This window comes from Delphinapterus leucas, chromosome 3, assembly GCF_059928025.1.
Source record: "Delphinapterus leucas isolate spDelLeu-1000000601 "Yukka" chromosome 3, BTC_Dleu_Yukka2, whole genome shotgun sequence".
Classification (NCBI taxonomy): Eukaryota; Metazoa; Chordata; class Mammalia; order Artiodactyla; family Monodontidae; genus Delphinapterus; species Delphinapterus leucas.
Window position 1 is genome coordinate 157,381,016 of NC_143131.1, and position 27,737 is coordinate 157,408,752.

Here is a 27,737-nt window from a genome sequence, read left to right on the forward strand (position 1 = left end):
CAAAGGACTTGGATACACATTTTTTCATAGAAGAATATATACAAATGGCTAATAAGCACATGAAAAGACGCTCAACATCATTAGTCATTAGAGAAATGCAAATCAAAACCACAAGATACCACTCTACACCCATTCGGATGGCTATCATCAAAAAACTGGAAAGGGCTTCCCTGGTGGCGCAGTGGTTGAGAGTCTGCCTGCCAATGGAGGGGACGCAGGTTCGAGACCTGGTCTGGGATGCCAGGGGGCAACTGGGCCCGTGAGCCACAACTGCTGAGCCTGCACGTCTGGAGCCTGTGCTCCACAACAAGAGAGGCTCCGACAGTGAGAGCCCCGCGCACTGCGATGAAGAGTGGCCCCTGCTCACTGCAACTAGAGAAAGCCCTCGCACAAAAACGAAGACCCAACACAACCAACAATAAATAAATTTTAAAAAAAAAAAGGAAAATAAGTATTGTAAAGATGTGGAGAAATTGGAACCCTGATGCACTGCTGGTGAGAATGTAAAATGGTGTGGTTGCTATGGAAAACAGTTTGGTGGTCCTCAAAAAGTTAAACAAAGAGTTACCATATGACCCAGCAATTCCACTTCCTAGGTATTTACCAAAAAAAGTGAAAACAGCCACCTACGTCCACCCATGTATGTAGCAACACTGTTCACAATAGCCAAAAGGTGGAAACCACCCAGTGTCCACCAACAGATGAATGGATAAACAAAATGTGGTGTGTGCGTGCGCGCGTGCGTGCACACACACACACACACAGAGGAATGTTATTTAGCCATAAAAAGGAATGAAGTACTAACACATGCTACAACACGGATGAACCTTGCAGATATTATGCTAAGTGAAATAAGCCAGATATAGACAAATATTCTATGATTCCATTTATGTGAGGTACCTAGAAGAGTCAAATTCAGAAACAGAAAGTAGAATAGTGGTTACCAGGGGCTGTGGGGAGGCAGGGAACGGGGAGTTAGTGTTTAATGAGTACAGTTTCAGCTTGGGATGATGAAAAAGTTCTGGAGATAGATGGTGGTGATGGTTGCACAACAAGGTCAATGTACTTAATGCCACTAAACTGTACACTTGAACGTGGTTAAGGGACTTCCCTGGTGGTGCAGTGGTTAAGAATCTGCCTGCCAATGCAGGGGACACAGGTTCATGCCCTGGTCCGGGAAGATCCCACATACTGCGGAGCAACTAAGCCCGTGCACCACAACTACTGAGCCTGAGCTCTAGAGCCCGCGAGCCACAACTACTGAGGCTGCGTGCCACAAATACTGAAGCCCGTGAGCTGTAACTACTGAAGCCTGCACGCTACAACTACTGAAGCCCGCATGCCTAGAGCCTGTGCACCACAACAAGAGAAGCCACGGCAATGAGAAACCCGCGCACCACAATGAAGAGTAGCCCCTGCTCGCCGAGAAAGCCATGCGCAGCAACAACGACCCAATGCCACCGAAAATAAATAAATAGATTTTTTTTAATTATAAAAAGAAAAGTGGTTAAGATGGTAACTTTTATGTCATGCTATGTTACAATAAAAATTTTTTGAGAAATTTTATTTTCTTTTTCATGCAGATACATATTTACAGTAATCAAAGTATTTACATTTTTTACAGTATTTACATTTTTTTAAATATTGAAGATTGATTTACAATGTTAATTTCTGCTGTACAGCAAAGTGACTCAGTTATACAGATATATATATTCTTTTTCATATTATTTTCCATTATGGATTATCATAGGATATTGAATATAGTTCCCTGTGCTGTACAGTAGGACCTTGTCGTTTATCCATCCTATATATAATAGTTTGCATCTGCTAATCCCAAACTCCCAATCCTTCCCTCCCCCACCCTCTTCCCCCTTGGCAACCACAAGTCTGTTCTCTATATCGGTGAGTCTCTTTCTGTTTCATAAATATGTTCATTTGTGTCATATTTTAGATTCTACATATAATTGATGTATTTGTTTTTCTCTGTCTGACTTGCTTCACTTAGTATGATCATCTCTAGGTCCATCCATGTTGCTGCAAATGGCATTACTTCCTTCTTTTTTGTAGCTGAGTAATATTCCATTCTATATCCACATCCTTATCCATTCATCTGTCGATGGACATTTAGGTTGTTTCCGTGTCTTGGCTATTGTAAATAGTACTGCAATGAACACTGGAGTGCATGTATCTTTTCAAATTAGAGTTTTGTCTGGATATATGCCCAGGAATGGGATTGCCAGATCATATGGAAAATCTATTTTTAGTTTTTTGAGGAATCTCTATACTGGCCGCACCAATTTACATTCCCACCAACAGTGTAAGAGGGTTCCCTTTTCTCCACACCCTCTCCAGCATTTATTATTTGTAGACTTTTTAATGATGGCCATTCTGACCAGTGTGAGGTGGTACCTCATTGCAGTTTTGATTTGCATTTCTCTAATAATCAGAGATGATGAGCATCTTTTCATGTGCCTATTGGCCATCTGTATGTCTTCTTTGGAGAAATGTCTATTTAGGTTTTCTGCTGGTTTTTTTTTTGCGGTACGCAGGCCTCTCACTGTTGTGGCCTCTCCCGTTGCGGAGCATAGGCTCTGGACGCGCAGGCTCAGCGGCCACGGCTCACGGGCCTAGCCACTCCGCGGCATGTGGGATCTTCCCAGACCGGGGCACAAACCCACGTCCCCTACATTGGCAGGCGGACTCTCAACCACTGCGCCACCAGGGAAGCCCTCTGCTCATTTTTTGATTGGGTTGGGGTTTTTTTTTGTTATTGAATTGTATGAGCTGTTTGTATATTTTGGAAATTAAGCCCTTGTCGGTCGCATCATTTTCAAATACTTTCTCCCAGTCCATAGGTTTCTTTTCATTTTGTTTATGGTTTCCTTTGCTGTGCAAAAGCTTATAAGTTTGACCAGGTCCCATTTGTTTATTTTTGCTTTTATTTCTATTGCCTTGGGAGACTGACCTAAGGAAATATTGGTAGGATTTATGTCAGAGAATGTTTTGCCTATGTTTTCTTCTAGGAATTTTATGGTGTCATGTCTTATATTTAAGTCTTTAAGCCATTTTGAGTTTATTTTTGTACATGGTGTGAGGGTGTGTTCTAACTTCATTGATTGCAGCTGTATGGCAGCTGTCTAACTTTCCCAACACCACTTGCTGAAGAGACTGTCTTTTCCCCATTGTATATTCTTGCATCCTTTGTGGTGACCATTACATTTAAAAAAACTGTCCCAATGCCATTGAGTATCGTACTGAAGACAATGGTTTAAAAAATTAAAGTATTTAAAAGTAAAAAACAATAAAAGGTTAAATGGTAAATTTTATGTTATTGTATTTTACCACAATAAAAATAAATGAATAACCGCCCAAAAGCCTAATTTTATGCTGTTTACAGGAGACAACTCTAAAACATAAAGAAGTGGGAAAAAGAAAAGGATAGAAAAAGATATTGCATGCAAAAACTAAGCAAAAGCAAGCTTGTGCAGCTATGCCAATAACAAAGTTTAGAAGGGGACTCTTCTTAAGAACAAAAGACTCCATTTTTCAGGAAAATTTTGGTCTCAAAATATATAAAGCAGAAACTGACAGACTACAAAGATAAAGACAAATCCATACACAGGCATTTTAATACACCTCTCCTAATAACTGATAAAAACAAGCAAAAATGTCAGAAAGATATAGAGATTTGAACCCAATCAGCAAACATGACCTAAGGATCTAAATGGCACATTTCACTCAAGCAGTAAAGAATCCACATCCTTCAGAAACACACATGGAATGTTTCCCCAAAATCCTGATCATTCGAAGGACCATTTGCAAGTCTCAACAGACCTCCAAGGATTGAAATCACAGAAACTGTTCCTTGACCACGATGAAATTAAACTAGATATCAATAACTTAAAAAATAAAGATAACTAGAAAAGCCCTCATGTATTTGAAAAAACTTAAAAACATATCTCACATACACAAAAGTCAGCCCAGAAACTAAGATTTCAAATGGGCTCTTTGGTGCCCAGGAGTTTTCTATGCCTGGGAACAATGCACTGAGAATAAGACCCCAAGCTGGTGGGAGGTGTGCCTCCGAGAAGGGCAACGATGCACTGGAAGGTGGGAAAGGAAAACCTCCCCTCCTGTCCCTGGCATGTTTGCAGGGAGATCAGTTTCAGGAAAGAGTACACATGGAACTTGAGGACCTAGAAGACCTAGACCTAGACCTAGACCTCCAAGACTATCCCGGCCTTAGAAAGTCTCTGTGTACTGCAGGTAAGACTGCAGATCATCAGACAGAATACTGTGATACAGACAACATAAAGAAGGATTTTAAGCAGATGAGGTACGGGCTAGAACTGATGTAGAAGTTGATTTTGAGGGCAGAACATGACATGGCCATGGTTTTCCATCCTGGCCGCACAGCTGAGCCACATGGGGAGCTCAGAAATCTTAATGCCCTGGCCCTCCCCCAGGCCAACTAAATCAGAATCAATCATTGGCAGTCACAGACCATTTTACAGTTAGGTAGTTTCTGTGTCTTGACTTGCAATAAAGTGAAAGGCAGACCTAATCCTTTTTTTTTTTTAATTGGAGTATAGTTGCTTTACAATGTTGTGTTAGTTTCTGCTGTATAGCAAAGTGAATCAGTTATACGTATACATATATCCACTCTTTTTTGGATTTCCTTCCCATTTAGGTCACCATAGACCACTGTGCTATACAGTAGGTTCTCATTAGTTATCTATTTTATATTGTCTATAGTAGTGCATATATGTCAATCCCAATCTCCCATAAGTTTGTTCTCTACATCTGTGACTCTCTGCTTTGCAAATAAGTTCATCTGTACCATTTTTCTAGATTCCACATATAAGCATTATACGATATTTGTTTTTCTCTTTCTGACTTACTTCACTCTGTATGACAGTCTCTAGGTCTATCCACATCAAGGCAGAGCTAATCTAACAGTCAGCTGATACACTGTTAAAATTTTTGATGAAAGATCACTACATGATTTAGGGTTTATAAACCAAAGAAGTTCAAAACATTGAGTGACCCTGCTATAACAAAACTCCCTGCATCTCCATCTACTATTTAAGCAAACACAAGTTCTCAGCATTCACACAGATAAGAACAAAAAGCAGAAGTCACGCTAAAGCTTCTCATTCTGCCAATGACATCCATCCAAACAGGCGTGGGGAGATGACAGCTGGATGAGATGCATTTCAATAAATGTTTACTTTGTGTAATAATTATTCAAAAATTGTGTAATTGTGTAAGGCATTTCTTTTGATCAATTGTATACCAATGATAATTATAATAATCTCAAAGAAAATATTAAAACTTAATTTCAAGGTCCCAACAAGGTTAAAAGCTTCAATTATTACACTTATTTTATTTGCAGAGGTACATGATAGGCTAATCAGTAAAATTTTCAAGCATTAAATATACTGCATTAAGTTAAAATTCTGTGTGGGAAATAAAATGAAAATACAAGTTCAATTTTTAAAAATGATGTACAATTTGGGCTTATTCAAGTGGAACTCAAAAGGGAACCCTCCTGCACTGTTGGTGGGAATGTAAATTATACAGCCACTATGGAGAACAGTATGGAGGCTCTTTAACAAACTAAAAATAGAATTACCATATGACCCAGCAATCCCACTACTGGGCATATACCCAGAGAAAACCATAATTCAAAAAGAGTCATGTACCACAATGTTCATTGCAGCACTATTTACAATAGTCAGGACATGGAAGCAATCTAAGTGTCCATTGACAGATGAATGGATAAAGATGTGGCACATATATACAATGGAATATTATTCAGCCATAAAAAGGAACGAAATTGAGTTATTTGTAATGAGGTGGATGGACCTAGAGTCTGTCATACAGAGTGAAATAAGTCAGAAAGAGAAAAACAAATACCGTATGCTAACACATATATACGGAATCTAAAAAAACAGTACTGATGAACCTAGTGGCAGGGCAGGAATAAAGACACAGATGTAGAGAATGGACTTGAGGACACAGGGCGGGAAGGGGAAGCTGGGAGGAAGTGAGAGAGTAGCATTGACATATATACACTACCAAATGTAAAATGAACGGCTAGTGGAAAGCTGCTGCCCAGCACAGGGAGACCAGCTTGGTGCTTTGTGACAACCTAGGGGGTGGGATAGGGAGGGTGGGAGGGAGGCTCAAGAGGGAGGGGATATGGGGATATATGTATACATATAGCTGATTCACTTTCTTATACAGCAGCAACTAACAACATTGTAAAGCAATTATACTCCAATAAAGATACCAAAAATAAATAAATAAATAAAAGAGTGGATCTCAAATTGCAATATTTAGATTCCACTGAACGGGAGGCGGGGGAAGAAAGACAGCACAATTATATTCCAGACTGAAAAACTTGATGAAGGCAAGTGCAGAATTCTCTCAGCCTGTGACACTGCCAACCACCAACTACCTCCAACCATAATTAAGTTACTTGGGACTGAACCAATTTCTAGCAGTTCCAGCACTATTTGTACCTCATTTAAAAAAAAATTTTTTTTTAATGTTATGCTGAACCCACTTCCTTGAAAAATATAAGGCTACATTATAATTTTTAAAAGTTATCAGAAAACATGGGGACTTCCCTGGCGGTCCAGTGGCTGGGACACCACGCTTCCACTGCAGGAGGCCCGGGTTTGATCCCTGGTTGGGGAACTAACATCCTGCATGCCACACAGTGAGGGCAAAAGAAAAAGTTATCTGAAAATACATGGGACCTAATTAAACTTAAAAGCTTTTGCACAGCAAAGGAAACCATAAACAAAACAAAAAGACAATCCACAGAATGGGAGAAAACATTTGCAAACAAAGCAATGGACAAGGGATTAATCTCCAAAGTATACAAACAGATCATGCAGCTCAATATCAAAAACAAACAATACAATCAAAAAATGGGCAGAAGATCTAAATAGACGATTCTCCAAAGAAGACATACAGATGGCCAAGAAGCACATGAAAAGCTGCTCAACATCACTGATTATTAGAGAAGTGCACATCAACACTAGAATGAGGGGGTGGCTGAGCAGGCAGGCAGGCGGCTAGGTGGGTGGCAGCGGCCTCTGAGCAGTAGAGGGGGCTCTGGGGTGGCACCACGGGCAAGAGTAGAGGGGCAAGTTGGCCACCACCGCTGCCGGGTGGGCGGGGGTTGGGGAGGAGAGCCACTTCCGGGTAGGGAGCGGGTGGGAGAAGGAAAGGCAGGCAGCCGCTCGGCTGCGGCACTCTTTAAATTTTTTGGGGTGCCGCAGAGGCGACCCCTGGAGCTGATGTTCCTGATCCCCAGGGTGACAATGGCCGCTGCCTAACCTGGAAAGAGGAATGCCAGCTCCTGAGCAGGCCTCATTGGTGGAGGAGAGGCAACCACAGACCCATCAGGAAGCTGCCTCCACTGGCCCAGGCATGGAACCCGAGACCACAGCCACCACTATTCTAGCTTCCACGAAGGAGCAGGTAACCCTGCATGTTGAAGAAAGTTGGAAACCTATCATGATTTTTGTTATGTAATTCCTTGATGGCCTCAGATGACTTCAAAATTTTATCTTTTGGCAAAGAATAGTATTCTGAATGGATGTTTTGTGGGAGAAAGCAAAAGGGGTTCTGGTTTCTCGAGAAAGAAGAAACCTACTTCTGCTCATGGGCTACCTCTTTTGTGAAGCCATGTTCACCCCAGCCTGAAGTCAACAAGTCAACTCTCTCCTGATCTTCTTTAGCACTTTATACCACTGCTCTCTTATCATACGCTCCTTTGAATGATGATATAATAAAAAGCTACCTAAGGATAAAAAAACTACAATGAGATATCACCTCACACCAGTCAGAATGGCCATCATCATAAAGTCTACAGGGACTTCCCTGGTGGCGCAGTGGTTAAGACTCCATGATCCCAATGCAGGGGGCCTGGATTCAATCACTGGTCAGGGGAACTAGATCCCACATGCATGCCGCAACTAAGAGTTCTCATGCCACAACTAAAAGACCCAGCACAACCAAATAAATAACTATTAAAAAAAGAAGTCTATAAACAGTAAATGCTGGAGAGGGTGTGGAGAAAAGGAAACTCTCCTACACTGTTGGTGGGAATGTAAACTGGTACAACCACTATGGAGAACAGTATGCAGGTTCCTTAAAAAAATAAAAATAGAACTACCATATGATCCAGCAATCCCACTACTGGGCATATACCCAGACAAAATTCTAATTTGAAAAGATACATGCACCCCAAAGTTCACTGAAGCACTATTTAAAATAGTGAAGACATGGTAGCAACCTAGATGTCCACTGACATGGATAAAGAAAATGTGGTACATATATACAATGGAATATTACTCAGCCATAAAAAAGAATGAAATAATGCCATTTGCAGCAACATGGAGAGACCTAGAGATTACCACACTAAGTGAAGTAAGTCAGACAGAGAAAGACAAACATCATATGATATCACTTCTATGTGAAATGTAAAAAAAAAAAAAAGATACAAATGAACTTATTTACAAAACAGAAACAGACTCACAGACTTTGAAAACAAACTTATGGTTACCAAAGGGGAAACGTGGGGGAGGGATAAATTAGGAGTTTGGGATTAACAAATACACACTACTGTATATAAAATAAACAACAAGGACCTATTGTATAGCACAGGGGACTCTACTTAATATTCTGTAATAACCTCTATGGGAAAAGAATCTGAAAAAAGAATGGATATATGTATAAATGAATCACTTTGCTGTACACCTAAAACTAACACAACATTGTAAATCAACTATATTCTAATATAAAATAAAATTTTTTTAAAAATTTATATGACAGAAAAATGTGACAGAATGTGACTCCGGGGGAAATAGTTAATGAAGTACCCTCTGAGTGGGTGGCACTCGAGCTGAGACTTAACAGATAAGAAGAAACCAAGCAAGCATGAAGAGACTGGAGACAGTGTCCCAGACAGAGGGAACAAGTGCAAAGGTCCTGAGGCAAGAAGGTAGCCAGAGAGGCTGGAACAAAATTAACAGAGCGAATGACTGGAAATGTCAGGCACTAGGGGCCGGACTGTGCAGACATAATGCATGTTTATCCCTTCACAGGAGTCCCCAGGCTCTGAGGATCAGAGTGAAAGCTAAACAAAGTATCCCCAGATGCCCCTAGCTGGAAGGAGAGGTGGAGCTGAGGTAACAGGCAGATGAGGCAACACAAGGACAGTGTGGGCTCTCAGAACTAAATGGGGACGTCATCCAGAAGGGACCAAAGAGCAGGGTAACAAAGAAAACTAGGACACTCGCCAACAGCTTAGGCCATGGGAACGGTTGGGATCAGGCAGGCTGAGGAAGGAATACATTCTGCCCCCCAATTATTCCCCTTTCACCCCTTTCCTGACCTTCCTTGGTGTGGAGTCTGTGCAGCAGCTGATCTTGGCCACTGCTTATATGTGACACACCAGTGACACCTGAGGCTCCCTAACCTCTGCAGCAAAGGTCACAGAAGCTAAACTGCCCATGAGTCCACTGATGACTAGACCCTCAATCAAGCACTAAGGAAGGGGACTGAGTCTGCAAGTATTTCTAAGGGGTTCCTCCACTGTCCAGGCTGGGTCAAGTGTAGCAAATAAATTGCTGGGCTTGGAAATGAGACAGATCAGAGTTTAAACGTTGTTTATGCCATTCGCTGTCTGTTAGCTCTGCAAAGACTCAGGATAGCCATCTACATCAGTCTGTTTGAGAATTAAGTGCGATAAGGTACGTTAAAGTCAGTGCCTAACACACAAAAAATACCCAATGAAGACCCCACTCGTTCCATTTATCCCACTAATGAGAGGGTTCAGTTCAGGCAGATGACAGCCCCACTACTTACTGGCTATGTGATTTTGGGGAAGGCACTTTCAACTCTGAGTCTTAGCTTTTTAGTCAGTGAAACAGAGATAACATCAGTTACTTCACATGGCTTTTGAAGGAATGAAGTAAGAAGAGTGTACGAAATGTCAAGCACAGCTCCTTACACATGGTTACTTCAATTGTCATTACCTGTTATTACTGGCGGGTGTGACCAAGATGGGGAAGGGAGCGGAGGAGGGAAGGGCGGCCTTCAAACTAAGCTCAGGTCTAGGCTGCTGACTGCAGTGGCTTACTTAATGCTCTGCCTAGCCTCTTGGGAACCACTCACCAGGTGGTTCCAGATAGAGCCCTCTTTGCTGCGCTCGTCAGGAGTCAGACGCACGTACTGGCTCGTGAGCATTGTGCTGCCTTGGAAGTCCCAGAGGAGCGTGGAGCTGGAACCGACCCCTGTGGGCAGAGACACGGGCACAGACAGGTGCGTAAAAGGCCAGGCCAGGACTCGCTTTGCCAGAGGCAGGGAACCCACAGAACTGCTCTGACCAGAATAAAAGGCACCCCTTCCCCAACCCCATCCAGCCTCGCCCTCACCCTGAACTCATTCCCGCCCCAGGCCTCACCGTGGTAGGGCTTGATGAGCGAATGCTCCCGTTTGAGGTGTTCACTGTTGCCGTCAGTTATATCGGCAGCCACCGGCCCCAGAAACAGGAGAAAAAGTAGAAGTGTAGTAGGGCCAGGGCCGGGGCCGGGAAGCCCAGGCCTCCCCGGGCATCGCCGGCCCCAGCCCCAGCGCCAAACCCAGCCTGCCGCCGCCACCGCCGCCGCCGCCGCCGCCATTCTCCGTTCCTCTCGACCACTTCCGTCTTAGGACTTCCGCCTTCCGGGTGTTCCATCTAATAGCCTCCGGCCGGAAAGCCCTCCAACCCTAGTGTCACCTGGGAACTGCCAGCAAAAGTAAAGCCTCGCTGCCGTGGAGACGGCGGCTGTATTTGCTGAGCAGCCTCCCATCCTGGTCGAGTGCCTTGGCGGCTGCGAGGCACCTGTCAGCCACCCTCAGCAATGGGTTCTTATGAGCGACAAGAGCAGCAACCAATCATAGAACAGCACTTTCGGCTTGTGGGCCAACGGGGAGCAGAGGGATGATTTGTGTCGGCGGGCAGCGCGAGGGTCGTCTGTGAAGTGGGGCATGCTGGAACTTGTAGTTTTCATGGGCCGCTCGCGCGGGCTGGGAAGACGAAGCCTAGAACTCTCTTGGCCTCTGGCCACTGGTGGCGTCCCTGGAGTAACCTTTCCCAGTCCAAGCAGAAGTGAGTTCTAAATTGAAGGCGGAGACTAGAATTCCAACTCCCGCGCCGCCTAGAACTCACTAGGGCGAGACTTTTTAGCCATTTCTGGCTCCACGCCTTTGGAAACAGAATTCCTTTACTTGATGGCGTCCAGCATTCCCAGTTCCTCAGGCCCAGCTGGGTTTCAGCAGGAGGAGCAGACCCGAATCCCGTCCCAGTGATAGCTGGGGCCCATTCGTATCCAAACGATTGTAGTGCCTGCCTGGCGCAGCAGGAAGCGTCCAGGAAAGGTCCGGGAAAGCTGGCCGTGGAGCAAAGGTGGAAAACTGGTGGCCCACAGCCAAATAGAGCTCTTGCTGATGCTATTTCAGTAAATGACTTAACTACCGATATTTTAGATCAGGAGACAAATTCAAATTAAAAATCCAAATTTCCAGCTTCTCAGGAAAAATTGGAAGACCCAACCACACTAGGCTCATGGGGCTGCCCTGCTAAAAATGCCTTACTTTTCTAAGCTAGTCTCCACTCTGGCCACTAATTTACAGCACCTGCCTGGCCCTTCTAGACACTTGAATTAATGACCCCTGTTATAGATCACAGGGTGGGACAGTTGGTTTCCTGCTCCTTTAAGAAGTTGTCCTGTTGAATGAATGAATTTCTTCAGGATTAAGTGCTGAGACATCTTTTTTAAATTAGCGATATATATATGTATGTATATTTCAGAGATTTATCTGTATCTGTGCAAACAAGGACATGTGCATTCCACTAGACCTCCATGAGGGCTTAGATTTTTATCAGCTATAGTCACTACTTAATCCCCAGCATCTAGAAAAGTGCTTGGCACATAAAGTTGATTAATAAATAATTGGTGAAAGAATGAATGTTTGGTCTAGAGGTCATGTTAGGGGGGAGAGCTTGTAAACTTTAAAACCCCCTATGAGGCTAGGCCCTGATCCATGGCACAGCCACCCCCCATCACAGGTATACTGACACCGTCATGCACCTTATTAAGACCACCATTGGCAGTGCTCCAGGCCCAAATGCAACTCCCAATACACACACCAAGTCTGACTTTATTGAATCCCTCTGTCTGTCTGGCCTGGAACAAGGTGTCTGGAAAGAAGTGAGTTATGACTGGGTGAAGAGGTATATTAACTAGGATAATGCTAACTGCTATAACAAATAGACTCTAATGTGTAAAACAGCTAGAAGAAGTTGATTTCTCTCTCCCTTAACAGTCCAAGGCTGGTGTTCCTGGTTGATGGATGGCTTGCCTTCTTACACTAATGTGGAGACCTAGGCTCCTTCCTTTTTGTGGCTCCACAAGCCCTTAGGGTTTCATCATCTTCTGTATCCAGTCAGCTAAAGGGGAAGGAGAGAATGTGGAGGACACAAAGGGCTGAAAAGCCTTGGCACACATCACTCCACTCACATTCAGTTGGTGGGAACTAGTTAGCACATGGCCACACCTGACTGTGAGAGAGCCTGGGAAATTAAAGTTTAGCTGTGTGCCCAGGAGGACTAGGACATGAATTTGTGGTGAAGAATCACTCAGTTTCCACCTCTGAAGGTTTCAGGTCATGGCCCTAGAAGGGGGCAGTGGAGTAGAGGGTAGAATATGAAAGAGGGGTGTCATCTTATTCTTGTAGAAAGAGGGGTCCAAACTGGAGTGGTGGGTGACTTGAGGGCTCTAAGTAAGCCCATACTTAGGTAAAATACAAGTCCCATAGTGGGTACAGGCACATGTAAGAAAGAGGCCAACTGAGGACTGGGCCAGGCTGAGGAAGCAGGGTGTCCCTCTTCAGTCGACAGTACTACACCAAGGTGGGACTTTTATGTGAATGACTATAAACGCACACGTGTCTTTGGGCACAGATGCGCCTGATTTGTTCCCTGCCCAGGTGGGCGAGCGTGTGCATACTTGGTTGCACATGTCACTGGGGTGTCTGAGTTCATATGTGCCTGTGTTCATATGTGACAGGCAGATGTGTCTGTCACATGCACATGTCCGAAGGGCTGTGCATACATATGACCGAATGCTCAGGTGTTCCTGATGAGGGAGAACCTGTGTGTTTCTAACCTGTACACCTGAAGGGTCTGTGTGTGCATGACCATGCATGCAATGTATCTGTTTGTCCACACCCAGGAACAGGCCTGCAAAGGACAGCCTGGAGATGTCTCAGGACAGAGGTAGTAACTGCATGTGCACGAGTGCTGGGGGAGGGGTGCTGAGTGTGCACACGCCAAGCACACAGCCGGTGTGGGATAGGTATGTGCTAAGTAAAGTACACAAGTGGACACTCACCTCACAGTACACATGTCCCTGTGTCTATGGTAGCCCCTGCAGGGTGTATGAAGTTGCCTAGGTGTGTGAATGTGTACTTCTGTGTGCCCAGATGTGCCCTTGGAACTCCCCAGGCTTGGCCAGACCAGGCTGGGCTCCTTGTTGGGCACACAGAGGCCTCTGCTGTGTGTTGGTGCCTGCATGGGGCACTGCCAAGGGTGCATTGGCAGCATGTGTATGTGCGTGTGAATGTGTGTGTGCGCGTGCGCACGCGCACGTGTGTGTGTGTGTGTGTGTGTGTGTGTGTGTGTAGGAAGAAGCATTAGCTCTCTTAGACCTTGCTTCTTTCTGTGGTTCGGTTTCTATAGAGACACTTCCTGTGGAAGAGAAAAGAGGTAGTGAGCTGGTGTTTCAGGATGTGAGGGCCCGCAGGAGCGGAGCTGGGCTCTCTCTCTGCTGCCTGCCCTTCGCTGTGCAGGCTCTGGCCAGAGCTGCCCACAGTCCCCATGGTGGGCGCCCCCCGCAGTGGGGACCCGTGAACAGCAGCGGCATGCCAGGGAAGCCCAAGCACCTGGGCGTCCCCAACGGACGCATGGTGAGTGCGGGCTCCAGGCCAGGCCCACAGGGAGGGGGTGGGTACACCCAGGGTGGAGCCCAACAGGCACACCCGGCAGGGCTGGGCTAGAGCCTGCATGCTGCCAGCGGGCGGGAGAAGTTGGGGAGAGGCAGCAGCAGGTGGTAGAACCTGGCACCCTCATCCCAGGACCTTCCAGACGGTTCTGATGGGGACCTGGGGCCACTCCGGTGATGAGGCCAGAGGAGAGCAGGCATAGGCTTCTGGCCCAGTCCCCACTGCTCTCTTACCTACTACCTTGGCACCATCTGGGGCTGACTGCATCCTAGGGTAGCAGGGAGTCCTGGCATGCCCTTTGCCCCCTGTACACCCCTACGGGGACCCAAGCCCCCATACCTCACTTAACCTCAGCCCCCTCCCTCACCCAGTGTCCTGATGCCCAAGGTCAGGTAAGGGGCAGCCCTTAATGGGTCACTGACCTCCACCTAGACCTACTCCAAAGGCTTCCTGCCAGAGCTAGCAGCCCTTGGGCAGCCTGGGATGGGTCAGCAGGGTCAGGCCCGGTTGGCACAGCTTCTGTCTGTTCTATTCCTGGGCTACTAGGACGGGTAGGGGGAGCTGAGCACTAGGGTGCCCCTGGCTGCTGCTAAATCCTCTCCCTGGCTGCTTGGCATCCAGGTGAGAGCTGCCCTTGAAGAGACCCGCTTCAGCAGATGGAACTGGCTGTGTCGGTCTTCTCTTCTCTCCCTAGGACACCAGGCCACTTGGCAGAGTCCCAGCCCCTCCTAAAAACTCCAGAAAGTCCAGTGTCCTAGTCGCCTACCCAGCCCCAGCCTAGTACTGTGGGACAAAGCCAATGGGTCCAGAGAGACCTGGGTTCTAATCTCAGCTCTGCTGTCCCTTACTAGAGGGTCCTCTCTGACCCTCAGTTTCTTCATCTATAAAAGGAGGAGTTTGAAATGGATTTCAAAGTCTTGCTGAGACGATTAAGTGGAATAATGAATATGAGCCCCCTGACCCACCATGGGGGTTCCATAAATGTCAGCCCAATGCCCCCCTTCATTCTCAGCCCCTTTTCAAGGATCCCCTGCCTCACCAAGAAGCTGAGCCACTCCCCACCCTTACTCCTCCTCCTAATTCCCAAGACCTGTCTCCATACCTCTTCCTCCAGCATCTCTTTATTGGGCAGGAGAGAGGCAAATCCCTCCAAGCTGGCCATGTCCCCCACCTCACTATCTCTACCATCAAAATGACTTTGGAAGTTCGAGCATCCGTGGGCCTCGCACTCCCTGGAGGCATGATGCTTGGCTCACCCCTCCCAAAGCATCCAGGCCAAGGAGGAACACACCCACTCCCACGCCCACCCCAGAGGGCAACTGGGTTGCTGCTTCTGGGCAGTGTCCAGAACTGCAGGGCAGCTGAGGGGGCCCAGAGAGAGATCCAGCCTCTGCCCATCCCACATCAACTTATAGCTTCTCTACTCAAGAGTCATTCAGAGCAGGGAAGGCCCCCAAGCTCTACCCCCAGCCCTGCAAGCCCATGGACTTGCTTTTCTCAGCGACGTTCACACACAGGTTTATCTTTGCCCTTTCCAGACCCATTCTGAACTCTGTGCCACCTCTTGGAATCCCGAGGGTAACAGATTGGCCACTTGCTGGCCATCGGGCAGCCTTCTGAGGCCACACTCAGCTGAGACAGGGAGGGACAGACCAGCATCGGATATGCATAGATGTAGGCCAGCTGTCAGCCTCCTTCCGTGAGTCACCTCCTAAGGGAGGTTCAAAGGAGTACATGACGTGCTAACGGCAGCTGGCAAGAGAGGGACCCGCATTTGAACCAGGCCAATCTGACTCGATGCCAGGTCTCCTCCACCTCCCAGAACTGCCTGGCTCCGTCCTCCCCCACCTCCTCCTGCCACCAACCCCACCCACCACCACCATCATTACCTGCTGAGGCAACTTCATTTGTCAGCCTCGTCTTTCTGCCACTCAGCTTGTCAGGGGGTTGCAATGAAACCTGTCACTTACAGATGGCTCCCAGCCTCCCTCCCAGAGATGCCTTCACAGAGTCCCAACTCCCACTTCATTTGTTCACTCATGCATTCATTCAATAATCCCTCCTTAGGGCCTGCTCGGTGCTGGCCCTGTCCCAGGCATCAAGACCAAGGCCCATCGCCCTAGCCCCTGCCCTCAAACAGCTCCTGGTCTGGCAAGGCACAAAAGGCACGAGCGCAAATACCAGAATAAAATTAAGGTTTGGGTAAGAGCAGTAGGTCAGGAATAGAGAAAGCTTGAGGAAGACCGGAAGGGAGAACAAACTTCTCCACTCACTTCGTGCATTGTTGGTGTGGAAGATGTCCTGAAACGATGTGCCAGCTGGAGGAGGGAACAGCATGGGGAAAGGCCTACACGCAGGGAAACAGGATGTGTGTACAGGGACAAGGCCCAAGGGCTGGCGAGCCTGAAGCCTGGAGAGGAGCAGTTATTGCATCCTGTCACTCTCAGGGTGCCCAGTTAGTCTCCCTGCACAGGAAGACCTGCAAAGCAGAGCCCACTGTACCTTGGCCTACATTCCTGGAGTCTAGCTCAGGGCCATAGGCCAGCTCCACAAAGCTGACTCAGGCTGAAGAGCCAGGCAGCCAGGGTTCTCAGTGGGTCTACCCAGAGAGGATCTCTGGGCCTCAGTCACCCCAAGCCGGGATGAAATAAGATGATATAGAGGGCCGAGCCCAGAAGATGCTCAGTAAATCAGCCCTCCCTTTGAAGTCACCCCTCCAGGGGGCAGAATTCATCCAGGAGCCCCTGAGCCCTTTACCCCAATCGACCTTGCCCATCTATGCCACAAGGGCTGAGGCCCTGGGGCTTCCAGGTCCCCGGTACATCTGCTGTTCACCCAGGAAGGCAGCTCAGTGGAGGGGAGACATTAGGTTTCCAGAGTCAGGCACACTTTGGCCCTAATTTCAGCTCAGGCACTTCCCAGCTGTGTGATTTCTTTGGGCCAAGGTTTCCATATCTGTAAAATGGGCGTAATAATACCTGCCACATAGGATAAGGATGTGAGGTTGGATGTGTGACATGGATGTGTGCCGTCCATGTTCTCTGTCTGTCGGAGAGCTCAGGAAATGTCGGGTCACTCTCATCTTTGTATTCTCAGATACCAGTGGCTCCCCCAGGGCCCATTTCCAAGGAAAAATGTTTGGCAAACTGAGTCCAGAGCATGGGTTGGGGTTGCCGCTTGGCCACCACACCCTTCCTCCTCCTTTCTTCCCCTTTTCTCCCATTCACTCACCACTTCTCCTCAGGCAAGCCAGGGTGGGGCAAGGCCAGCCCTGCTCAGCACAACTTCCCCAGACCCAGGAGCCTGGGCAGATCAGAGCCCCAGGCAGTGGCAGCAGCAGCATGCCACTCTCCCTGCTGCACACCTGCCACATTCACAAATGGGGCCTCGCTGACTCACCCTTCCTGGCAGCTCCAGGAGGTTGGGAATGCTGAGCCCAATGCTACCCAGGGGGAAATTGAGCCCCAGAGAAGGGAAGTTACTTGCCTCAGAATGGTCAATCTGGAATTGGACCCCATCCCCGCTCCCTGCCACCTCTGGATCTGCGTCCTGTCTCAGACCAGGTTATTAATATCTAGTGGGGCAAGAGGGGCCCAGGAAGAACTGCATGGGGCATTCGGAGTCAAAGCATCCCTGGCAAAGGGGGCACCAGCGCCTCCCGTGAGGGCAGGGGAGGGCAACTTGGGCCCTTGTGGCTGCTTGGGAGCACCTGGGCAAAGAGAGTGCTCTTTGAGGAGGGAGTTCAGGCTGATTCTCTCCTATGGTATAGGCCTGCCCTCCAGGAGCTACAGGCTGGTAGGGGAGAGGCCTACAAATAGGTGGGCAGCAGTGTGGTGGGCAGGGGGATTCGGGGCAACTGGTGTTTAGGGAAGACTGATGTCAACAGGCAGAGACTGGAGAGCTGTAAGGTGGGGGAAGCAGGAGCAGATACCAGGCAGAGGAAACAGTAAAGCAGGAAGCAGGAGTGTGAAGGGGTGTGGGGAAAATAGAAGTTTGATGAAGTGTAGGGTGGAGGTGAGGGGGAGGGCAATGGGGGAGGCTGAAGGGGTTTATTAGTCAGGCTCAGGCAGAGCTTCAGCGGCAACCCAGCAACTGCTCTGCCTCCCAGAGTGAGGAGTGGGGCCGGAAGAGGGCCTGGGAGCCAGCCCCACATAAAGACACCATCTATTCAACAGGATGTAAAGAACAAAATGAAATAGGAGTGAAGCCAAGCCCAGGGCCCTCTGCCTTCCCTGGGGTCCTGGGCTGCCCAAGAGCATCCCATGCCCCACCCCCTGACACATGAAAAGTGCCGTGGAGAGCCCTGAGCAAGGGAGAGGCTGAGTCCTGGGTTGGAGGGTGGGCCAGAGAGAGGCCCGGTGTGTGCTTGGTGCGGGGAAGAGGGAGGGCCAGGTGGCCACCGCGGAGTGGGAGGGGAAAGTCAGGATGGTTCCCGGAGACCAGGACGGAGGGCAGTAACCAAGACTGGGAACAGCCACAGAGCAGCCTGGGGAGGAAGAACGTGGGACAGGCAGGTGCAGGCATGAGGGCAGCTGCCATGAAAGGGAAAGAACAGCTGGAAGGGACCTTGGGCTTCAACTTGTCCCCTTCACACACCCCAGGAGTTGAGACTTTGTCCTGCAGCCCCGGGAGAGAATTCCCATGAAGCTGTGAGATGGGCAAGTGCAAAGGCAGGAGGGCGAAGGCTGGGGCAGCCAGGGGAGGGCGTGCAGGGTAGTTCCACGTCCAGCCTCCCTCTGCACAAGCTTTCCCTCCTCCTCCATAACGTCTTAGCCCCGTGCTCCAGCTTGGAGGCAGGCTCAGGGAGGGGCCCAAGGTTGTAAAACTAGAGAAGGACAGGGCTAGGATTTGAATCCGTGTCTGACAGACCCGATCCCTGTGTTCTTCCCTAGACCACAGGGCTTGGCAAAATTGAAAGCTGAAGCAGGGCCAGACACCAATACTAATGCGACAACAATAATAGTAATGTTCCTTGAATATTTTCCACATGCCAGACAGTGTTATGAGCTCTCTTTCTATGTATATTTAACTTATTTAATCACAGCAAGCCTTTGAAGTCCTGACCATTATTTGCCCCATCTGTATAGAGGGAGAAACTAAGGCACAGAGAGGTAAAGTACTCTGCCCAAGGTCACACAGCACAAATGTGAACTCAGGTAGTCTGGGGCCTGCCTCCATAAATAACATAAATGCATCAAACTGGCCCCAGAGACCTCTGAGGAGAGTGTGAACCCCTTCTAGGGAAAGCGGTTGCTGCTCAGGGCCAGCCAAGGTTGCCATGCTGGGAAGAAGCTCAAGGTAGCTGGGGCAGAAAGCTGGGGTTTCATGTAAAACTCCTGACTTTCATATGTGGGAAACCCCTTTAAAGTTAAAAAAAACCAAAAACTTTCTGATATTAATAATGTCCTACTTATTTGCAGGCCAGCTCTGGCCCACAGATGTGTGACCCGGGTGCTCCCAGGTTGGGGAACAGAGAGGGAGATTCCAGCCGGGAGGGCAGGGAGAAGCTTCCTGGGGAGGAGATGTTTGCAGACTTGTTTCCAGTAGGGATGGAACGAAGGGACAGGTGGCAGAAGCTCCTGTGACAGGACCTAGTGAAAATGTAGGAGGTGAGAGGGAGGAAGGAACTGGGGATCAGTCAAGCCCTGGTGTTAGGAGCCCAGGTGATGGGAAGAAAACCAGATTCAGGGAAGTTGGTTCCGTGCCCTGCTTTGGTGGTGGCAGAGGTGGTTTCCAATTGGGACTGGCTGAGTTGGAAGGGCTTGTGGGGCATTTGGGTGGAGATGTCAGCAGGAAGTTGGCTATGTGTGTTTGAAGCTGGGGAGATGTGGGAGGGAAAAAGGGCCCAGAACAGAGTCAGAGAGGGGTAGAGACCACCTTGTGTGTATAGATGATGAGGAAGCTGGAGGATTTGCTAGGAAGGTAGGAAGACCGAGGGAAACCACTGCAAGAGTCATTTTGAAAGGAGGGTTTTTCTGTTTCACTAATGGTTGGGATTCCCAGAGAAGTCAGAGTTGTGCATGTGGGGGAAAGGGGGATGCGCAGAGGAAGGGATTGGCCTCTACAGCTACTCACAGGGTAGTCCATAACCAGCAGCATCAGTGCTTGGGATCTTGTCAGAAATGGAGAGTCTTAGGCTCTCCTGAAACTGAATCTCTGGAGGTTCCCCCCCGCCATCATTCTAATGCACACTAAAGTTTGAGAACCACTGCTCTCTACTATAAAATAGCATCCTATGCCCTGCCCATGGTGGGGTGTTTCCAAGAGGAGGCAGTTGCAATAAGGAGATCATCAGTTTCAGAGACACCTCTCCTTCCTCAAAGACAACAGCAAACATTGCTATAACACCTGCCACATGCTGGCCACTATTCTAGACGCTGGAAATATATTAAACTGATTTGATCCTCACAGCAGGCCCAGGAAGTAAGTTAACTATTATTATCATCATCCCTCACTTACAGATGGAAACAAACAAGTTACTTGCCCAAAGTCATACAACTAGTAAGTGGCAGAGACAAGATTAAAAGTTTGTGTTCCTACCCACCATGCTCTACACCCAGGCTCACCCAGTGGGTGCTGGGGGTCAACAGGGGTGACTGGGGTGTACCTGGTATAAGTCCCAGTGCACACAGTGGTTGGCACATGATGGAAGGGGAGCCAGGGGCAGCCTGAGCAAAACCCTGAGCAAGCAGTGACCTGGCTGAGAATGCCCAGTGCGGCCCTCCAGGCAGAGAACACAGCTCCAGTCCTGGGGGCTGGGCCTAGAACTATCCCTTGAGAATCCACCCTGGGCTCTACTCTGACTCTCTACCTCGGGTTTCTTGTAGGTTGTGGCTGTCTCAGATGGAGGTAAGTGACAGAGTATGTGGAGGAAGCCTGGCTGGGGTGGGGGTGGGGGCTGAGGGGGGCGTATGTGGAAACAGCGTGGGGATACCCCTGCCATTTGCTGTCTTTCCAGGAAAAGTACCTGAGATGGGATTGGGCCAGGGGCTGGGGAAGGCTGCAAGGCTTAGCTGCACTTGTCCATCCCCCTGCAGAGCTGAGCAGCACGGCGGGGCCCCAGGGCCAGGGAGAGGGCCGAGGCAGCTCCCTCAGCATCCACAGCCTTCCCAGTGGCCCCAGCAGCCCCTTCCCCACCGAGGAGCAGCCTGTGGCCAGCTGGGGCCTGTCCTTCGAGCGGCTGCTGCAGGACCCGCTGGGCCTGGCTTACTTCACTGTAAGCCCTGGGGTGGGATAGGGAGGGCAGATGGCAGTGGCCACCATGGGGGGAAGGGTGGGGGGCATGGGAGAGGGCATGGATGGAGTTTCAGGCTGGCCAGAGTGGGACTCCTCTGTCAGCTGCCTCATCTGGCCTTTCTTTGGCACTCTCTTACTCTTCTCCCAGCTGGGAAGTTTCCTTCTCTCTGCCTCTTATTTTCTTTCTGTGCCTCCGGATCTCATCCCATCTGCCTGTCTGACCCTATCTGTCTGGCTTGACCTCTTGGCCCTCTCTCTATACCAATCTCTTGGACCACATCCCCTGACTGGGTCTCTGTGTCTCGCCTCTGTGTCTGTGCCTCCTTCTCCCCACCCCCAGGAGTTCCTGAAGAAGGAGTTCAGTGCTGAGAACGTGACATTCTGGAAGGCCTGCGAGCGCTTCCAGCAGATCCCCGCCAGCGACACCCAGCAGGTGGGGAGAAGGGGGAACTGAGGTGGCGAGATGAGACCAGGGCCTGAGCCATGCCCCTGACCTTCTCCTGTCCGTCCTGCCCCAGTTAGCTCAGGAGGCCCGGAACATCTACCAGGAGTTTCTGTCCAGCCAGGCACTGAGCCCTGTGAACATCGACAGGCAGGCCTGGCTCGGCGAGGAGGTGCTGGCAGAGCCCCGACCGGACATGTTCCGGGCACAGCAGCTTCAGGTGAGCGGTCCCGGAGGCGCGGCCTGAGATAAGGGGTGGCGCCTTGGAAGGGAGCTCGGTGGAGCAGAGGCAGGGCCAGATCCAGCGGCGGACCCTGAGCGGCAGAGATGGTGGGGATGGGGTGGGGAAGAGTGCAAATCTGGATGCTGGGACCCAGCTAAACGTTGGGCAGGGCGCGGGTCAGAGGTAAGACTAGAGGAGACAGTGAAGGAGGGACTAGGGGCGGGACCTGGAGCAAGGAAGGGCTAGGGCCTTGCTCCCTAGGTTGCGGACGCCGCCAAGCCCCAGGGCCTGGTCTGGGACTCTGGCGGCTCGCAGAGCGCCCACTCCAGCTCACCGCCCCGGCGCCGGTTCCGCAGATCTTCAACTTGATGAAGTTTGACAGCTATGCACGCTTCGTCAAATCCCCGCTGTATCGCGAGTGCCTCCTTGCGGAGGCCGAGGGTCGCCCCCTGCGGGAACCTGGCTCTTCGCGCCTTGGCAGCCCTGACGCCACGAGAAAGGTGCGGACGACAGCCTGTGGGGGCAGGCAACCGGGTGCAGATCTGCGAGGGTGTGCCCACGGTCTGCCTGCGGGTGGGGCCCGGCCCAGTGCCAGTGGCTTCCCTGTATCTTGCAGAAGCCGAAGCTGAAGCCCGGAAAGTCGCTGCCGCTGGGCGTGGAGGAGTTGGGGCAGCTGCCTCCTGCGGAGGGCCCTGGGGGCCGCCCACTCCGCTTGTCCTTCCGCAGAGGTGAGGGCAGGAGCGGGCCGCAGAGATGAGCGGGGTCGGGAGTCTGGGCAAGCCTGGAGAACACCCTCTTCCTCCTACTGGTCCCGCAGTCTCTAGGACTGTGAAAATCGAAATGCAGGTCCGTGTGACCCCCATGTTCCCCTGGTGGTTCGGTTCCCACGCTAGACCCCAGAAGTTTGGGAAGCCCCCCTCAGCAGCGAAGCTTCCAGGAACCCAAACCACGTTAGACCCCTGTAAAGGGCTCCAACAGGGTCCGCCTGGCTGGGGAGAGGCCCCGGCAGAGGGGTTGGGGGAGGGGCTGTCCTGCTCATTCTCCCTCTCCCCTAGAACTAGGGGGCGGCGCGTCAAACTCAGCCTTGCGCCGAGAGTCCCAGGGGTCCCTCAACTCCTCTGCCAGTCTGGACCTCGGCTTTCTTGCCTTTGTCAGCAGCAAATCTGAGGTGAGCCCACTGCTGGGGGAGACGTGGTGTGGGCTCGGGCCACTACTCAGGCCCCTTTGTGTGGCCACCCTCATTCCAAGTCACCGGCCCCACTTCATCCTCCACTTGATCCACATGGCCAACCACTCAGCCTCCTCACTTTCTTCCTGTCCTCACCACATTGGGCCCCATGCATGTTATGGGTGCACATCCTCTTCAGCTGATGTGTGTGCACGTGTGGGTGCCCAGGTGTGTACAGCACGTGTGTAGCAGTCAGTGGGTGGACCCGTCTCTGGGTGCCCATACGTTTGGGTGAGCATACATGTATTCCTGTAGGAGGATGTATCCTGCCTGCCTACAAGTGTGCCCTTGGGCATGTGTATGCCTGTGTGTGCCCCAGTGAGCTTACGTCTTCTGTGTACCTGTCTGTGTGTCCTTGCGTGTGTACACATCACCTCCCTTGACACCTGCTCTGAATCAGAGCTACCGGAAGAGCCTTGGGAGCTCAGAAGGCGAGAGTGAAAGCCGACCAGGGAAGTATTGCTGCGTGTACCTGCCTGATGGCACGGCCTCCTTGGCCCTAGCCCGACCTGGCCTCACCATCCGTGACATGCTGGAAGGCATCTGTGAGAAACGAGGCCTCTCTCTACCTGACATCAAGGTCTACCTGGTGGGCAATGAGCAGGTGCGAACCTGGCCTGTTCCCCAACTCTAACTCCCTTTCTGATCCTGAACCCACCCCCATTCCTGTCTCTGCTCAGCCATGACCCCAACACCAATTCCACTCCTAATTCCAGCCCCATCCCCTATCCCCACCCCCTTCCTAACTCCAGCCCCCTGCCCCATGCCCAACTCCAAATCAACCCAGCACCAACTCCTCACTCAAACTCAGATATCCACTCTCATCCCATGAAAATCCTGTCCCCACCCCATTCCCATCCTGGTTTCCAGCTTCAGCCATCATCCTCACTGTGATAGTCTCTGGGAGGAAGAGTAGGGGAAAACCACTGCTGGAGCTGAGTTTTTCCCTGTCACTCCCAGAGTTCAGACTGCCCATCCCTGAAATGGCCATTTGGGGATCCCTTACTTCCTCTGCCACCAGGGGCACCTAACTGCACCCAACCTATGAAAAACTTTCCTTTAGGTACAAACTAGCATAGCTTTAAAGAGGAGGCTAGGGCAAAATTCACTTAAACTAAACCATCCAATAAGGGGAAATCTAAAGGAAGGATGCTGTATCCCAGGGAGACGCGTCAGGATTTCATTCACCCAGTAAACAGTCCTAAGCCCCTGCCAGGTGTGGCCAGAGGGAGCCAGGCTGAGTTCTGTCCTCCAGGTCCAAAGGCTGGAGGTGAGCTAGGCAGGATGTGATCAGGAGGAGGAGTTGAAGTTCCAGAGAGTTTCTGGGTCAAGGAAGGCATTTCTGGTTGGTCCCAGGAGGCTTCATGGGAGAGGTGGCCGTTGATGAGGATGAGGACAAGTTTGCCTGGCAGAGCTGTGGGGGGAGGACATTCCAGGCACAGGTGGGAAGAAGTGCAGGGCAGGTTCAGGGGCCTGGAGCATGGGAGTATGAGGGCCACAGTAAGAGAAGCTCTGCCCACTTTCTTGGGCCACCCAGATAGCCTCTGCAGCCCTGATGGGTTTTCATGTCTGCTAAATATAACTTCACCACCCACACTCCACCTGTCCCTGCAGCACAGCACAGGCCTATTGCCTGGAAGAGGCTGCCTCCCAGCCCCGGGCTGGTGCAGGCAGCAGGGCCTCCAGGGGTGGTAATTACTACAGCTACTTTTATGTACCTACTGTGTGCCAGATACTTCGCATCTTTCTGGCCTCACAGCTGTCTTGCGGGGAAGAGCCCTTTTTGCAGTGAGGAGACAAGAAGTGTCCTTAGTAGGTGGGAATGGAGAGAAGTGGACAAGTGTAAAAAAAAGGGACAAGGCCTGGGTGGCTGACCAAAGGTAGGTGGTGAGGGAGGAAATGCGTCCAGCTGGTCCAGTTGGTTTTCCCATGCCTGAGGGACAAGGGGCAGCTGTCCAGGAGGCAGATCCTGACCTGGCTCAGGAAGAGGTGGCCCCATGATCCAGGACTTAAGCCTGCCCCTTAACCAAGCAGCCCCATTACCATTTCGTGCCCACCCCACCTCCATGTTTCTCATAACTCTGTTCCTTTTCCAAGTCTGTCCAGCATTCTTTTTTTTTTTTTTTTTTTGCGGTATGCGGGCCTCTCACTGTTGTGGCCTCTCCCGTTACGGAGCACGGGCTCCGGACGCGCAGGCTCAGCGGCCATGGCTCACGGGCCTAGCCACTCTGCGGCATGTGGGATCTTCCCGGGCGAGGGCACGAACCCGTGTCCCCTGGATCGGCAGGCGGACTCTCAACCACTGCGCCACCAGAGAAGCCCCATGTCCAGCATTCTTGCCACTAGGCTCTGATCCAGCCCGGTCTTGTATTCTGTCGGCATCTCTATGGCTTACCCGGCCACCGGCCCTTCCCTCTGGCCCTTAGGGAGCCTCAGTGGAGGCCCTGGGAGGAAGTGATGATTATTCCCTCAGACCCCGGGGATGGGGGAGGAGGGAAGGAGAAGGAATTTTGAGATCCTGCCTGGCTCCTGCAGAAGGCCCTGGTCCTGGATCAGGACTGCACCGTGCTGGCGGACCAGGAAGTGCGGCTGGAGAACAGAATCACTTTCGAGTAAGTGTCTGTCGCTCCAGTCTAGGGTCCGGGGGTCCCAGCACTCGTTTGGGTCCCAGTTCTGGCTGCTGTTCTCCCTCCAAGTCCTGCCCCTGGTGCTAACCCCGCCCCTTAGGCTAAGGCCCCACCCCCAAGAGGTCCCACCTCCCCAGTTCAGGCTCCACCCTCTCTCCGGCCAGTCCCAGGTGGGTTGGGGGAGAGGCGCGGCGGGCTCTCCGACCTTCCGCAGCGCCAGGGTCCCGCGCAGGCTCGAGTTGGCGGCGCTGGAGCGCGTGGTGCGGATCTCCGCCAAGCCCACCAAGCGGCTGCAGGAGGCGCTGCAGCCCATCCTGGCGAAGCACGGCCTGAGCCCGCAACAGGTGGCGCTGCGTCGGGTGAGCCGTGTAGCCGAGGGGCAGGGGCGGAGCGGGGCGGGCTGCCTGTCCCGCGGGCTGCTGACCTGTCCCCTCAGCCAGGCGAGAAGCAGCCGCTAGATCTGAGGAAGCTAGTGAGTTCGGTGGCGGCCGAGAGATTGGTTTTGGACACTCTCCCAGGTAAGGGACGTTGGCCCAGGGGCTCGTAAGGGACAGCTCTGGCCCAAGAGGAAGGGGGTCCAGGCGAGAGGCAGACAGGAACGGTGGCCCTCTCTGCCACAGGTGTGAAGATCACTGAAGCTGGCGACATATCCCCCTGCCTCAGCCAGGTGAGCGAGGGACTGGGCACCCTCTTTTGCCCGCCAGCCTCCCCTTCCGGTTGTGGCTCTAACCCCACATTCTCACAGGGTGGCCCGCCTACAATCCAGGACAAGGCCGCCCACCTCCCTCCACTGTCCCTGAACTCGCTGGCCCAGGCACCCAGTAGTAACACTGGGAAGCGGCAGACCTGTGACATTGAAGGTACTTTGGGGATGATGGTGGCTAGGGACCAGAAGGGTTGGGGACCGTTGAGGGTGGGTGGCCTTAGAGAGCCTTGAGCTGAGGCAGAGGCGTGGATGTCACTGGGGCTGGAACAGGGTCCACTGGGGTTGAGGGACCAGAAAGGCTGGGACAGGGGGCGGGATGGGGGCATTGGTGCTGGGGTCAGGGAGGCTGTGGCCATAGTAAGGGCAGCAGGACTGTGGTAGGCTAGCATAGGTGGGTCTGCACCCATGGTCCCCTTGACTCTGCGGCCATCCCCAGGCCTGGTGGAGCTGCTGAACCGGGTGCAGAGCAGTGGAGCCCATGACCAGAGGGGCCTTCTGCGCAAAGAGGACCTGGTGCTTCCAGAATTTCTGCAGCTGCCTGCCCAAGGAGCCAACTCCCAGGAAGCCCCACCACAGACTGAATCAGCGGCCCAGCCCAAGGGGAGCCCCTCAGACTCCACTGCGCACTCGGCCCTCTGACAGCTGCCCAACCGTCCAGGCCGGCTGCATGGCACCTGGCGGGCCAAGCATGCCATGGGCCCGCTCTGCATGCCCTGTCTGTGCCATGAGTGTCCCTGGCCCCTTCCTGCCACGGGCAGGCCCGCAGGAAGAGCTGGGAGGGGATGGAGAGGCGACTCAGAGGAGTGACACTCCACAGCTGCCACCACTTGGTCCCTTACAGGCTTGCTCGTCCATCCCTTGCTGCCAGGCCACCAGGGGGAAGTGGGCCTAGCCCCCAGTGCAGGTGTGCCCAACATGGAGGGGCGGCGTTGGCAGTGCCAGCCTCCCCACCATGTGCCAGGCCTCAGCAACGAGTAGGAAGAGGGGTCGGCTCTTCCTCGGGGAGCTGGTATGAGTAAGGTCTGGGGGTGCAGGCAGGCAGGCAGCCCCTCCCTCTACCCACAGAGATGCTACTGGACTTTTGGATTTTGCAGTTGGCTTGGGGCAGCTGGGTTTGTCCTGGATGTATGATATTGTTATAATAATAATTATTATTCTGCCATAGGGCGTGTTCCTTGTGTGCCAGTCTACCCTGTGTGCCGCCCCCA

The 27,737-nt window shown here is 51.2% G+C and overlaps 2 protein-coding genes across 4 annotated transcripts in view; one reads left to right on the top strand and one right to left on the bottom strand.

Annotated features, from left to right (window-relative positions):
* Window positions 1-10,723, bottom strand: part of LOC111169846 (vesicular integral-membrane protein VIP36) — a 37,133-nt gene extending 26,410 nt beyond the window's left edge. The window contains exons 1-2 of one of the 2 annotated variants that reach the window (XM_089909740.1): window positions 10,487-10,723; window positions 10,198-10,316 (exon numbers count right to left, since the gene is read on the bottom strand). In XM_089909740.1, coding sequence (XP_089765866.1) covers window positions 10,198-10,316; window positions 10,487-10,703 — 336 coding nt within the window. In that variant the 5' untranslated portion in view covers window positions 10,704-10,723. The remainder of the gene's footprint in view (window positions 1-10,197; window positions 10,317-10,486) is intronic. The other variant, XM_022564405.2, reaches the window with a different exon arrangement.
* Window positions 10,724-13,846: 3,123 nt separating this feature from the next.
* On the top strand, window positions 13,847-27,689 carry LOC149749857 (regulator of G protein signaling 14). 2 transcript variants are annotated; one of them, XM_089909737.1, is made up of 15 exons: window positions 13,847-14,031; window positions 20,895-20,916; window positions 21,105-21,283; window positions 21,644-21,736; window positions 21,822-21,965; window positions 22,325-22,468; window positions 22,585-22,696; window positions 23,024-23,136; window positions 23,597-23,800; window positions 25,732-25,808; window positions 26,038-26,182; window positions 26,260-26,341; window positions 26,444-26,490; window positions 26,569-26,683; window positions 26,966-27,689. In XM_089909737.1, the coding sequence occupies exons 1-15, from the start codon at window positions 13,987-13,989 to the stop codon at window positions 27,166-27,168; spliced, it is 1,725 nt and encodes a 574-aa protein (XP_089765863.1). In that variant the 5' UTR covers window positions 13,847-13,986; the 3' UTR covers window positions 27,169-27,689. The 2 variants fall into 2 exon arrangements, with proteins under 2 accessions (XP_089765863.1, XP_089765864.1); XM_089909738.1 differs by having other exon boundaries at window positions 13,848-14,031; window positions 26,056-26,182.
* The last annotated feature ends 48 nt before the right edge of the window (window positions 27,690-27,737 follow it).

Coding starts and splice junctions, on each gene's coding strand:
- LOC149749857 (XM_089909737.1), top strand. CDS start 13,987: ATGCCAGGGAAGCCCAAGCACCTGGGCGTCCCCAACGGACGCATG. Junction 23,801..25,731: donor ACCTGGTGGGCAATGAGCAG/GTGCGAACCTGG, acceptor TGGCTCCTGCAG/AAGGCCCTGGTCCTGGATCA. Junction 26,491..26,568: donor TATCCCCCTGCCTCAGCCAG/GTGAGCGAGGGA, acceptor ACATTCTCACAG/GGTGGCCCGCCTACAATCCA.